This window comes from Rhineura floridana, chromosome 7 (assembly GCF_030035675.1).
Source record: "Rhineura floridana isolate rRhiFlo1 chromosome 7, rRhiFlo1.hap2, whole genome shotgun sequence".
Taxonomy (NCBI): Eukaryota; Metazoa; Chordata; class Lepidosauria; order Squamata; family Rhineuridae; genus Rhineura; species Rhineura floridana.
In genome coordinates this window covers 30,364,168-30,379,065 of record NC_084486.1, presented here as the reverse complement: position 1 = coordinate 30,379,065, position 14,898 = coordinate 30,364,168, and the positions used below count along the sequence as shown (strand labels likewise).

Below are 14,898 nucleotides of genomic sequence, written 5' to 3'. Positions count from 1 at the left end.
ATATCGTCTACATCGTTGTTGAAGCCATTATAAAAATACCTGGATTTTTTTCCACCTGGTAATATTTATTACTTAGCACATTCATTGATCTCTGTGTTTGTAGAGCGGCAAAAATATAAAAATGGAGAAACAGTTATACTTAAGTTGAAAGACTTGCCTTCAGGTGAAGATTTCAAGACTATGATGCCTGCAAGGTATATATTTTTGTTAAGATCATCAATTCATGGGCTTGGGATTTTTTAAATTCATTCAAAAATTATTTACATTGTTACTTTCACCCTTATTTTGTCAGATACGAAGACTTATTAAAAAATTTACCACTGCCTGAGTATTGCAACCCAGAAGGAAAACTTAATTTGGCTTCATACTTGCCAGGTTTTTTTGTACGCCCAGATTTAGGGCCCAGATTATGCAGTGCATACGGTAAGTAACTGACAGTAATGCTTTTATCAAGCTAAGGGATTGTGTCCTCGTTATAAAACACCTTCTAGCCTTTAAGTAGTTAAAAGAACCACAGACATAAAAGCACATGTATACTCAGAAGTAAATCTCTCTGAGTTCAATGGGATTTAGTCCCAGGTAACTGTGTATAGGATTGCAGCCTAGGTACTTAAATTTTAGCTGTTACTAATAAGCACTTGCTGAAATTCAGTTTTTAAAAACTTAATTGGTGGTGGTTATATTTCGGGGCAAAGTTGTCTCTCATGAATCTTTTCAGCAGTTAAATTGCAGGTTAATTGTGAAAACAACTCAATCCAGTTTACAGAAAATTACTACTTAACCCTTTTTGCATGTTTTGTTCCCAAATAAGTGTGTTGTGTGTCTTGTATCATTTTTATTTTATCTGATATAAAAGTGGGTGATTTCAGTGACTGTTTGTCCTAATGTTGTGTTTATATAAAAGCAATATTTTTAAAGAGAACAATTTAACAAGAAAACATTTTACAGGTCTATTTATGAAAATTTGTGAATACCTTAAATGCCCTTTAATATATTCTATGTATTATCTTTGCAAAAGGTGTAGTTGCTGCTAAAGATCATGATATAGGAACTACAAATCTTCATATCGAAGTATCTGATGTTGTGAACATCCTTGTCAGTGTTGGCATAGCAAAAGGGAATGGAGTTCCTTCAAAATCAGGTAAAAAATACTAAAATCTTCATTAAACAGAGAAAAATTGAGACAACTTTATTAACAGTTGTAGTAGACCTTGTAAATGAAACCTAAATCAATCCCACTTGAAATTTTAACCATCCCTTTGTGCTTACCAACATTAATGTGCATCTTTCCAATTTTCACAGAATTGTTGGGCTTAATGGCTTGAATTTTAAGAAGTGCTCCTGGAGAGGGGTTGACAAAAGAGAACCTTTTCCTCTCTGCACCTCCTGAGATGCTCCCAAAGCCCCCCTCCTCAAGGTTGACTCTCCTCCTGAATAGGTTGGGCTGTGGCACTGGGGGAGAGTGAATCGCCCAAAATTTAGGCACTTTCCATGCAGATGCAGGAGGCACTGTATGTAGCAAAGGTGTTTAGGAACCTTTCCCTGGTACTCAGATGTTCCAGCTTAAATGTCTTAGATGTGTTCCATTTTAATCTTTTTCTTCAGTGAATACAGATTAACTGCACCCTACCTCTTTTGGTTAAACACAAAACAGGGACAGGGGGGGTTATGGTATAATGTTATATATAAAGCAAGACGTCTCCAGCTCTGGAAAGTAATTGCATTTCTGAATTCTTAGTGGTATTAAAGAAGTTTGAAGAAGAAGATTTAGATGATCTTCTAAGAAAAAGACTGAAGGATTCGAGTGAATTGCCTGGTGCTTTGTGGCACATTTATGCCAGTAAGGATGCTGACAAGATAAGGGAGTTTCTACAGAAGGTTAGACTTATAATGAATGTATATTTATATTATTACATGTTATATCTGTAATGGATGAGTGCTTCTGTTCAGGGTTCCAACCACGCCATTCCACCACCCTTCCCCCCTGGATTTCCTTCCTTCCCCCTAACAGTCAGTCAGTATTCTGTGACCACCGAGTATGCTCAGTCCCCATTAGGTTACTGGGGTAGGGGTCCTTCCATTTTGGTTTTTTGGGAGGTGGGTAGGATGAATACACTTGTGCCCACTCCCAGGAAGTGGCTTGTTCAGACAATGAGATATTTCTTTCTTTTAGTTACATTGTTCAAGTCTCTCCATTCTATTCCTCCTTCCCACACAGTTGTCCATACGCACACCCATGTCTTAGCATTCTGTGCCACTGAGTTATTATGGAGCTGTTTTGTGCCCCCTACCTCATTTTTTTATACTTGTGCATACCCAGGGTCACCCCCAGTCTGTCAATAATTCTCCCCTCTGCAGCAGTAGTGCAGTTTTGGCTATGTAAGCATGGAAGACTTGAACCATTCATTTAAAACTGAATGGTTTGATTTCTAGAACTCATCTTCTTAAGTGTGCATTTTACTTCAAAACTCAAGATCTAGGTAATAACTGTAAACCAAAAATGACAATGCTATAGAAATTGGTCCCTTCTAGGAAACTGTGTATGCCCTATCATATATAGATATAGATATATATCAGTAGTCATATATTTACATATTTTGCCGCATATACATTTGGCTGGATGCCTCAGTTTTGGTGCTTCTCATAGTCAGTTGAATGTGAAGTTATATTTAGGGAAACAGATTCTGGAAACGTACGAACAAGCACCTTTTGTTCTCAGGTTTATTTGTGGGAATTCCTCCCCCCCCTTCCAGTTTTCAGATGAAGTCATTGAAAAATTCACACAAGTGACCTGAGGAATATTAAGTGTGCAGGATCTCACTAGGAGAAGAATTATATCAGAGGATAACAGTGTTTTTCAAATTTACACCTTCCAGGAAGCCTTTTCCAAACCACTCACTGGAGAACCCCTGTAAGTCAGTTTGCATGAGACACAGACCAAATATTTTATGCCTTAGTGTTCCTGCTTGAATTAAGTGTGTGGCCTAGAATACATCCAACATTTTGTCTTAAATTTTCGTTTGTCCAGATTTCTCATGTCCAGGAGGTGAGGAAACGGCCTGTTCTGGATGGAACAGGTCCACTGCTTGGGGGTACTCCTGGATCCAACAGGTGGCCTCAGTGGCTAGGAGTGCATTTTTCCAGCTCCAGCTGGTTCACCAGCTTTGGCCTCTTTTGGACAGAGATGATTTGCCACAGTACTCTCTGCTCTGGTAATTTACAGATTAGATCAGCCTTTCCCAACCAGTGTGCCTCCAAATTTTGTTGGACCACAACTCCCATCAGCTTCAGCCAGCATTGCCAATGGCTGAGGCTGATGGGAGTTGTGGTCCAACATCTGGAGGCACACCAGTTGGGAAAGGCTGGATTAGATGATTGCAATGCGCTCTACGTGAAGCTGCCCTTGAAGACTACTCGGAAACTTCAACTGGTCCAAAATACAGTAATCAGATGACTGGCTGGGGTTCCCTTTAGATTTCATATAACCCATTTTAAAATAGCTGCATTAGTTACCAGTTCGTTTTCAGGCTGAATTGAAGATGTTCACTCTGGTGTTTAAAACCCTAAATGACTTACGTTCCAAATATCTGAAAGACCGTCACCTTCCCTACAGACACTCTTGAGTGTTAAGATCAGCAGAGGGGTCCCTTTTGGTTGTTCTACCACCCTCAGAAGCTTTGGGGGGTGGCACGGGAGAGGGCATTCTCTCTGGTGGCCCCAGATTGTGGAACTCCTCACCAAGGTGTGTCTGGCAACATCGCTATATAGTTTTAGGCAAATGCTGAAAATGTACCTCTTTAACTTGGCCTTTGACACCAGAGATGTACATATTTTAAGAGCCACCTTATTTTGTCATTTTAGGTTGTTTTTAATTATTTATTTTTAAATTGTTGTAACCCACCCAGAGAGCTTCAGCTATGGGGCGGTATATAAATGTAATAAATAAATAAATAGACCCATCCCTGGGACCTTTGGGTGAAGGGCGGGTAATAAATGTTTCTTGCATCCAAATTTCTTGTCCCATGATAGTCTATTTAATCTGGTTATAGTTGGGAGAATTTATTCACTTTTTATATGCTAGTGTTCCTGCTACATTCCAAAAGCTTAGCAAAGTAACTTTGTATAGGTTGTATACTGGATGGGAAACATTGTTCCTTTACTCTGGGGCATATAATATGAACTAAGTGATATAGCCACAGCAATTCATGCCTTTGTGACATTCATATTAAATTAATGTAACATACTCTGAGTGGCTGCCTTTTGAAGAATTACTGAAAACTGCAGTTTATTCAGAATGAAGCTGCCAGAGAAAATATGGTGCCTCTTTTGAAACAACTACATTTGTTTCCTAGTTGGTTTCTGGACCTAATTAAAAATGCTGGTGATAACCTTTGAAGCCCTGAATGGTCTGAGCCCAGGATACCTTAAGGATCACCTTCTTCCATATGAAACTACCCCACATCACTCTCCAGATGTTTGGGATTACAATTCTCATTAGCCCAAACCAGCATGACTAATGTAAGGTAAGGTTGGAATTGTAGTCCCAAACCTCTGAAGAGCACAAGGTTGCAAAAGTGTGCCTTAAGATTTTCCTTGGAAGCTTTGCTCTAATTCCTCTACCAAGGGTAATCTGGTGGAGAACTACTTGAGACAGAGCTTCTTTGTCTGAGAAGCAGCAAAGCTGTGGAACTCCATTTATACCGTTATTTTTCCAGCTCTATTTTTTTCTTTTTTGCTTTTCCTATTTCTTTTTTGCTTTATGTCTATAAGTAAAGTTATTTTAGTTTGTGAGCCAGCTTGTAGGAAGTTAGGATATAAATATTTTAATAAGGTCCCTGAGATAGGGCCCAAGCAGTCTTGTCTGTACCAGTCGGGGGAGGTAGTCATTTTTTACTTTTTCCTGAAGCTTTTGAAGCTGCATATGAGAGTTCTGAATTTTAATGATATTTGTGTAAAATAGAATGTTAAAATCAAAGGATTTGTGCACATAGATAGTACTTATAACTAGCCACACATTGTTTCCTTTTACATTTGTTGACTGCGCTGTATTTTATTATGTATTGTATTATTATGTATTGTTGAATTTAATGTTGTACGTCGCCTAGAGTGGTTTCGGCCAGATAGGCGACTCAAAAATTAAATTTATTATTATTATTATTATTTAACATATTACAGATAGCAAAAGAACAAGGTTTAGATGTTTTACCAGAACATGATCCAATACGTGACCAGAGTTGGTATGTAAACAAAAAACTCCGTCAAAGACTTTTTGAAGAATATGGAGTAAAAGCCTGTACTTTGATCCAGTTCCTTGGTGATGCCATTGTTTTACCAGGAGGAGCACTTCACCAGGTAAAAAAACATCTTTCTGAAAGATGTATATAAATGAATGTTTCAGCAAGGCTTTTTTTACTAATTAATGTTGTAACACCAAGGCTGTGGAGTCAGTACACCAGACCTTCGACTCCGACTCCTCTATTTTTCTACTGTCCGACTCCTTCATAAATGGCAACTGTATATTAACTAGTAATAACAAATTTACTGTAGTAAAATGGTAGCACAGGCATTTCATCACCACCACGTGAATCCAGAGCTTGGAAAACTTACTTTTTTGAACTACAACTCCCACGAGCCCAATCCCTGGGGCTGATGGGAGTTATAGTTTAAAAAAGTAACTTTTCCAAGCTCTGGATTCACGTGGTGGTGATGAAATGCCTTGTGCTACCATTTTACTACAGTAAATTTGTTATTACTAGTTAATATACAGTTGCCATTTATGAAGGCGTCGGAACATTTCTACCGACTCAGACTCCACCCAAAATTGCTCACGACTCCGACTCCACAGCCCTGTGTAACACGTACCTGTCTTGTAATGGACAACTCAGCTGTAAAAGTAATATTACAGAGGTAGTCCTAAACCCCATTTTTATATAAAATATATAATTTAGTATAGAGTAGAACCAGGGTGCACTCTCCGTGGCACAGAGTGGTAAGCGGCGGTAATGCAGCCGAAGCTCTGCTCACGGCCGGAGTTCGATTGCAATGGAAGGAGGAAGTGGAATCTCCAGTAAAAGGGGTCGAGGTCCACTCAGCCTTCCATCCATCCGTGGCCGGTAAAATGAGTACCCGGCATATGCTGGGGGGTAAAGAAAGGCCGGGGACGGAACTGGCAATCCCACCCCATATATATGGTCTGCCTAGTAAACGTCGCAAGACATCACCCTAAGAGTCGGAAACGACTTGCACTATAAGTGCGGGGACATCTTTACCTTTTAGAACCAGGGTGGGAAACTTTTTTCAGTCTGAGGACCATTCTTTTATGTGGAACCTTCCAGGGGTCACGTGCCAGTAGAGGGCAGGGCCAGAGACCAAAAGTGGATGTGGCCAATAACCGTCTCTTGCCTGTGTACAGTAGATCACATTCCTAGCCATACAAAGGTCAGAGATTTATATATACCTGACTACACATTTCTCCATCCTCTCTCAGGCAAGCAAGAAGCAGTACACCTCAAGAATTCTTTCCAGCCAGGCAAAAGCACTTGAGAAGGGGACAGGGCAGGGCCAATGAGGGGTGTGGCCTAAGAAAGGGGCAGGACCTACAGAGAGTCTCAAACACTGGACAGAGATGCCTGGCAGACTGCATTTAGCTCCCAGGGTTGAGGTTCCTCAGCAAACAAACTATTCTCCATATCTGGCAGATACTTGCAGTATTGCTATTTAGACATCTACCTATAACTATTCTGTTCACCCAGGCTTTCTCTGAGGAGTGATCCGGCTATGTTTGATGTATTAAGTTGACTTGTGATGTATATTGTGTTTGTTTTATGAATGTAATTTTATTGTTGATCATATGCTGTTCACAAGTATGATGTTTTCTTAATATTGGTGGTAAAGAATTTTTTGCTGCTGCTAGTAACATCAACAATAACAACAATATAACTTCTGTGTCTGATTATTTAAAACATGGTTGCAGCAAGCAACTTGCCTGAAAAAGAATTGTTACTTGCTCTGAATAAATGGCAAAGCTGGTTTAATGGGCTAAAAATCAGTACAATGGCCTTTGAGAGCAAACAGTACTCTTCACTCTCAGATATGCAAGTTTCTTTGATGTTGAATGTCTACTAAACCTCTATCAAAAAAGTTTTTTTTAAAAAAACCTCATGAATCATGTCTTCCTGTACTTCATTCCTTTACTGATAAAAAATGTGACCCAGAGACTCCTCAATATGTTCAGAAGTCATATACATGGTTTCATAGTCTTGCCCCTCCACTCAACCCCCCCAGAGTAGGGATGGTAAACCCTTCAGATGTTATTAGCTTCCAGGTCCTTTAATCCCTATCCATTGGAAGCCAACAACATCAGGAGAGCCACTCTTGCTATATGGTGTCTTCATCCTTTTGTGCAGTGGAGCATATTTTTGGACAAATGAAAGTTGTTTATATTGTTATTATGTGCCTCCAAGTCGACCACGACTTATGACGACCCTCTGAATCAGTGACCTCCAAGAGCATCTGTCATGAACCACCTTGTTCAGATCTTGTAAGTTCAGATCTGTGGCTTCCTTTATGGAATCAATCCATCTCTTGTTTGGCCTTCCTCTTTTTTTACTCCCTGCTGTTTTTCCCAGCATTATTATCTTTTCTAATGAATCATATCTTCTCATTATGTGTCCAAAGAAAGATAACCTCAGTTTCATCATTTTAGCTTCTAGTGATGGTTCTGGATTAATTTGTTCTAACACCCAATTATTTGTCTCTTTCGCAGTCCACGGTATGCACAAAGCTCTCCTCCAGCACCACATTTCAAATGAGTTGATTTTTCTCTTACCGCCTTTTTCACTGTCCAGCTTTCAAATCCATACATAGAGATCAGGAATACCATGGTCTGAATGATCCTGACTTTAGTGTTCAGTGATACATCTTTGCATTTGAGGAACTTTTCAAGTTCTCTCACAGCTGCCCTCCCCAGTCCTCACCTTCTTCTGATTTCTTGACTATTGTCTCCACTTTGGTTAAAATAACTGTGCCAAAGTATTGATAATCCTTGACAAGTTCAATGTCCTCATTGTCAACTGTAAAGTTACATAAATCTGTTGTCATTACTTTCATCTTTTTGACATTCAGCTGTAGTCCTGCTTTTGTGCTTTCCTCTTTCACTTTCATCAGCATTTGTTTCAAATCATTACTGGTTTCTGCTAGTAGTATGGTATCGTCTGCATATCTTAAATTATTGATATTTCTCCCTCCAATTTCACACCTCCTTCATCTTGGTCCAATCCTGCTTTCCGTATGATATGTTCTGTGTATAGATTAAATAAATAGGGTGATAAAATACACCCCTGTCTCACACCCTGTCGGATGGGGAACCAATCGGTTTCTCCATATTCTGTCCTTACAGTAGCCTCTTGTGCAGAGTATAGGTTGCGCATCAGGACAATCAGATGCTGGGGCACCCCCATTTCTTTTAAAGCATTGCATAGTTTTTCATGATCTGCACAGTCAAAGGCTTTGCTGTAATCTATAAAGCACAGGGTGATTTTCTTCTGAAAATCCTGGGTCCGTTCCATTATCCAATGTATGTTTGCGATATGATCTCTGGTGCCTCTTCCCTTTCTAAATCCAGCTTTGACGTCTGGCATTTCTCACTCCATATATGGTAAGAGCCTTTGTTGTAGAATCTTGAACATTACTTTACTTTTATTGGAGAGTGGGAGGTACTGCATTGCAGTGGTTCCACTCCTACTAGGCAGGTCGCCTCCAGAAGGTGGTGCTTGGGGAACATTGCTCGGCACCGTGGACTCTCCAGTATGGGGTTCCGCAGGGGTCAGTTCTGTCCCACATGCTGTTCAACATCTACATGAAACCGTTGGGTGTGGTCATCCGGAGCTTTGGAGTGTGTTGCCATCAGTATGCTGATGGCACGCAGCTCTATTTCTCCTTTTCATCTTCTTCAGGTGAGGCTGTCAATGTGCTGACCTGGTGCCTGGCTGCAACAATGGACTGGATGAGGGCTAATAAACTGAGGCTCAATCCAGACAACACTGAGATGCTGCTAGTGGGTGGTTCTTCTGACCGGATGGTGGATGTCCAACCTGTCCTGGATGGGGTTGCACTCCCCCTGAAGGAGCAGGTTCGTAGCTTGGGGGTTCTCCTAGAATCATCTCTGTCACTTGAGGCTCAGGTAGCCTCAGTGGCACGGAGTGCCTTCTACCAACTTCAGACAGGGATAACCTGGCTTCAGTTGTCCATGCTCTGGTAACCTCTAAATTAGATTACTGCAATGCACTCTACGTGGGACTGCCTTTGAAGACGGTTCAGAAACTGGAGCTTGTGCAAAATTCAGCGGCCAGATTGGTAACAGGGACCAGATGGTCCAAACATATAAAACCGATTCTGGCCCACTTGCACTGGCTGCCTTTATGTTTCCGAGCTCAATTCAAGGTGCTGGTTTTGACCTATAAAGCCTTAAACGGCTTGGGACCACAATACCTGATGGAACGCCTCTCCCTATACGAACCCACCTGTACACTACGTTCAAGATCAAAGGCCCTCCTCCGGGTGCCTACTCGGAGGGAAGCTCGGAGAATGGCAACAAGGGAGAGGGCCTTCTCAGTGGTGGCCCCCAAATTATGGAATGATGTTCTTGACGAGGTGCGCCTGGCGCCAACACTGTTATCTTTTCAGCGCCAGGTCAAGACTTTCCTCTTCTCCCAGGCATTTTAGCATGTGTTTTATATTGTTTTAAATTTTTAAATTGTGTTTTAAATTGTTTTTTAAAAGATGTATCTTAAATTGTATTTGTTTTTAGTTACTGCAAACCGCCCAGAGAGCTTCGGCTATGGGGCGGTATACAAGTATAATTAATTAATTAATTAATTAAGGCAATAGTTCAATAATTACTGCATTCCCTGGGATCCCCTTTCTTTGGAATTGGGATGTATATGGAACACTTCCAGTCTGTGGGCCATTGTTTAGATTTCTATATTTCTAGACAGATTTTTTTCAACATTTGGAGAGATTCAGTAGCTTGTAGCAACTCTGTTGGTATGTCATCTATTGGTGATTTGTTTCTTCCAAGTATTTTAAGAGCAGCTTTCAGCTCACATTCTAAAATTTCTGGTTCTTCATCATGTGATTCCTCCATGAATGAATCTGTCATCCTTATAGTCACAGTTGTTTACCACTTATTTAAAAAAGAAAAGTTGATGTGGTCACTGACATTGAGTGATTATCTACTGATTGTAGAAAAAACAAAGGACAAACAGGCTCTTGTAATATTTGGTGTCCTGAAGTGGAGCAGCCCAAGGAGGATGTGTGAAGGTAGTAGAGTGCATACACATGCGCGCACACATACACAGATGAAAGAGAGAGTGATTGTAGCTACTTTCACCTTGGCCACAGCCATTGCTGGCACGTGACCCTCAGCCCTCAAGCTGATAAAAATTACCACCACCACACAATAGGATATGATCTCACCTTGAGGCAAGTTATCTTTATAGAGTTTGAGCAATACAGGAGGTGAGTCTGTGACCAAAAACAAGAAAAAAATTATTAGAGCCAAGGATTACTTGCTCTTTTGATTTATGATTATTTTCTCATTATGTGGTGTTTTCTGAGAATTGATGGGCAGGAATGCTCTCAAATAAAACTGAACTCTGAATTTTGGACACATCAATGAGCACAGATTTTAGATACCAATTTTGGTTGCCTTCCAAGGCAACAACTTCCAGAGAGTTGGTCATGTTACTCTTTGTAGCAAAAACAATAGTCTTGTGGAATACTCCTTGTGGTACTGGAAAAGAGTAAGAGATTTATTGTGGCATAAATTTAAAGCTTGTACTTCCACAAATCTGTTTGTCTGTGTTGTTCAAATTGCATTGCCCTATCCAGTCAGCTGGCAAGTCTGTATGTAGCTCTGCAGGTTTCTGTCTACATACCAGTGTGTTTCAGTGACTTGAAGGACTGTGATCACACTGGCTTTTGCTTAACATTTTCCTCATCTGTCCAAGAACAATTCAGAATGGTTTTGCATTTCTTTGGTTTTGTTTTGCTCAGGTACAGAATTTTCATAGCTGTATTCAAGTAACTGAAGACTTTGCGTCTCCAGAACACCTTATACAGTCATTTCACTTAACACAAGAACTGAGGCTGTCAAAGGAGGAAATCAATTATGATGATAAGCTGCAGGTAACAAATGAGTTCTTGTCATGATTCCATTTCTGATGAAACAACATCCCTCTCTAAAGTTCACTTGGAATGAGTGCATTGAATATGTGACAGTAGTATTACTTTCAGTTGTGATTGTTTCACATTGGCTTGTCTGAGTATTTCTATATTTTATATGAGAGGTGCACATCTTGGGTTTGTATGTGCTCTTCCTCCTTTTCCTGTCCCACTTTCCCCAGGGAAGAAAGTCTTATATAAGCCAACCTAGTGGAATCTCCTGAACTTGCTGTGTCCCCCACACCCTTTCAGTAGAGATAAACCCCATTATTGTGTTCATATATTACTCTGTTCTTTAAAAAAAACAGGCATAGATCGCATATGAGTCCAAGGCCTAAATGCATCTTATTCCAGTTATAGATGTGCTCATACTGTATTTATTTCACAGAGTTTATATCCTACTTGACTGTAAATATAACCTCTTTGTGGTTAAAAAAAAAAAATTCATGCCAATGTCTTTTTCTTCTTCAGTGTTTTTCCTTCTTATGCCTTCCTTTACATTGTCATGTTCTCTGCTCATCACCAATCTCCCTGAATTTATTTTTACAGATTAAAAATATCTTATATCATACAGTTAAGGAAATGGTGAGAGCTTTGAAGATTCATGAACATGAAATAGAAGATATGGAAGAAAATTAAGTGTACACGCGCTCTCTCCTTTTTGGGTCAGAAGAACATATTCTATCATATTTTTCTTTACGGTAAAGAATCTACTCACATATCTAAGCTGCACGAACCATCAGTGCCAAGAAAATATGTTTGTTGTATTTTACTTGCTACTGACACTGCAACAGAATAGCTTCTCATTACAGCTGTTGTGATTTAAACTTGAGAGTTTTTTTAAGAAATGAGAAACCTAAGCAGCACTCTGCTGTTGTGTACTATAATGTAAATGAAATTTTCAAAATGTCAAAGATTTAAGATGTATTTATTTTTTTGGGAAAAAACACAGAATTCTATGCTCTATTGTTGATCAAATGTAAATGTGATTTTGTACAGTTTGGCTAAAATAACTTGGATATTTTTCACTACATGGAGACAGTTACTGTGAGAGTAGGACACAAACACCAGCTATTGCCTGCATTTGGGATGTTGCTGAATCCGCACAGCAGTCATGTCATGATCTGAAAATTACTGCCAAATAACTGTAAACTTTGTACAATATAAAGTGTATAAAATAGCTATTACAGACACTTCAGTATTTTATTGAAGCTATTCAGTGTACAATTAAAACATTTTCAAAAAGGTGTAATTTATTTAAAATTGTCTCATTTTGGTAAAATTTATGTGAACTTTTAAAGCTAAATATTAAACTTAATATGCTATGTAAATATATACATATATACATTCAATGATGTATTTTTTTAAAACATTGGCTTGCTTTAATTTGTTAAAAGTGCAAGTGTTAAACATGCTTTGTACATTAAAAGTTGAAAGGGGTTTTACATTTTCCATTAAAAGGACTTTATCAAATGTCTCATTGTGTGTGTTTTTCATGTTTTGTAGCACATTTGTTTAAGATGCACATGTCTGAGTCATTCATTCATTCACAGTGGTTGCAGATGTCTCTGTAATGTTGACTATTGTAAAAGACAAAATTGATGTGTGTTTAATTAGTGTGGATCTTTCTGCCCTCTCCAGGTTTCATATGAAACTGCTCACTTGTGCTAGAGCACAGTTCAACTGGCTGAGCCAAAGAAAGTTTATCTAATGAAGAATAAAAAAATTAAATCATTGCTTGTTATGTATTGTCTTTAATTACAGTTCTTAAAAACATGACCAAATTATGATAAAAAAGTCTGGACTTTTTATAATCAGGAAGATTGCATTTGGCAGTCACAATAAAATGATAAATTATAACCTTTTGTGCTACAAAATTATAGTTTTATGGAAGCTCACATTTGCAAATACAATTTAAGTTGAAGTCTTCATGTGCTTTTTTCCCCTGCCGATGATAGAGTAAGACTGTTACTATCAACTTCCAAATACAGTCATTGGGATACTGTGCTGTAGAAGTACAACACATACTATAACGTTTGGGCTCTAAGTACCCACATGATGTATATTCAACATAATTGGAATCTCAATCTGTATTAATATTTGTTATCTAATTACTTTTAAATGATGTTCTTTAAACCTGATCTGTAAATGTGACATGACTTCTTTTAACTAAGCTTTGGATAAGATTTTACTTTTCTTGGATAATTGCATCAGTTTGTTGTTATGTGCCTCCAAGTCGTCTTTTTCTACTCCCTTCTGTTCTTCCCAGCATTATTATCTTTTCTAATGAATCATGTCTTCTCATTATGTGTCCAAAGTATGATAACCTCAGTTTCATCATTTTAGCTTCTAGTGATCGTTCTGGTTTAATTTGTCCTCGCACCCAATTATTGGTCTTTTTTGCAGTCCATGGTATCCTCAAAGCTCTCCTCCAACACCACATTTCAAATGTTGATTTTTCTCTTACCAGCTTTTTTCATTGTCCAACTTTCACATCCATACATAGAGATCAGAAATACCATGATCTGAATGATCCTGACTTTAATGTTCAGTGATACATCTTTGCATTTGAGGACCTTTTCTAGTTCTCTCATATCTGCCCTCCCCAGTCCTAGCCTTCTTCTCATTTCTTGACTGTTGTCTCTATTTGGGTTAATGACTGTGCCGATAATCCTTGACAAGTTCAATGTCCTCATTGTCAACTGTAAAGTTACATAAATATTCTGTTGTCATTACTTTCGTCTTTTTGACATTCAGCTGTAGTCCTGCTTTTGTGCTTTCCTCTTTCACTTTCATCAGCATTCGTTTCAAATCATTACTGGTTTCTGCTAGTAGTATGGTATCGTCTGCATATCTTAAATTATTGATATTTCTCCCTCCAGTTTTCACACCTCCTTCATCTTGGTCCAATCCTGCTTTCCGTATGATATGTTCTGCATATAGATTAAATAAATAGGGTGATAAAATACACCCCTGTCTCACACCCTTTCCGATGGGGAACCAATCGGTTTCTCCATATTCTGTCCTTACAGTAGCCTGTTGTGCAGAGTATAGGTTGCACATCAGGACAATCAGATGCTGGGGCACCCCCATTTCTTTTAAAGCATTCCACAGTTTTTCATGATCTACACAGTCAAAAGCTTTGCTGTAATCTATAAAGCACAGGGTGATTTTCTTCTGAAATTCCTTGCTCCATTCCATTATCCGATGTATGTTTGCGATATGATCTCTGGTGCCTCTTCCCTTTCTAAATCCAGCTTTGACGTCTGGCATTTCTCGCTCCATATATGGTAAGAGCCTTTGTTGTAGATTCTTGAGCATTACTTTACTTGCATGGGATATTAAGGCAATAGTTCAATAATTACTGCATTCCCTGGGATCCCCTTTCTTTGGAATTGGGATGTATATGGAACACTTCCAGTCTGTGGGCCATTGTTTTCTTTTCCATATTTCTTGACAGATTTTTGTCAAAATTTGGAGAGATTCAGTCTCAGTAGCTTGTAGCAACTCTGTTGGTATGCCATCTACTCCTGGTGATTTGTTTCTTCCAAGTATTTTAAGAGCAGCTTCCACCTCGCATTCTAAAATTTCTGGTTCTACATCATACGGTTCCTCCGTGAATGAATCTGTCAGCCGGGCATCTTTTCTATAGAGTTCTTCAGTGTATTGCTTCCA

General features: G+C 39.0%; 1 protein-coding gene across 7 annotated transcripts in view; it reads left to right on the top strand.

Annotated features, from left to right (window-relative positions):
- JMJD1C (jumonji domain containing 1C) overlaps positions 1–12,890 on the top strand; it is a 206,742-nt gene extending 193,852 nt beyond the window's left edge. For 6 of the 7 annotated variants that reach the window (XM_061635127.1, XM_061635125.1, XM_061635126.1 and 3 more), the window contains 7 exons: positions 104–194; positions 293–423; positions 1,019–1,141; positions 1,739–1,878; positions 5,176–5,352; positions 11,056–11,187; positions 11,773–12,890. In XM_061635127.1, coding sequence (XP_061491111.1) covers positions 104–194; positions 293–423; positions 1,019–1,141; positions 1,739–1,878; positions 5,176–5,352; positions 11,056–11,187; positions 11,773–11,862 — 884 coding nt within the window. In that variant the 3' untranslated portion in view covers positions 11,863–12,890. Of the gene's footprint in view, positions 1–103; positions 195–292; positions 424–1,018; positions 1,142–1,738; positions 1,879–4,352; positions 4,524–5,175; positions 5,353–11,055; positions 11,188–11,772 lie in introns of those variants that run through there. The other variant, XR_009763908.1, reaches the window with a different exon arrangement.
- The last annotated feature ends 2,008 nt before the right edge of the window (positions 12,891–14,898 follow it).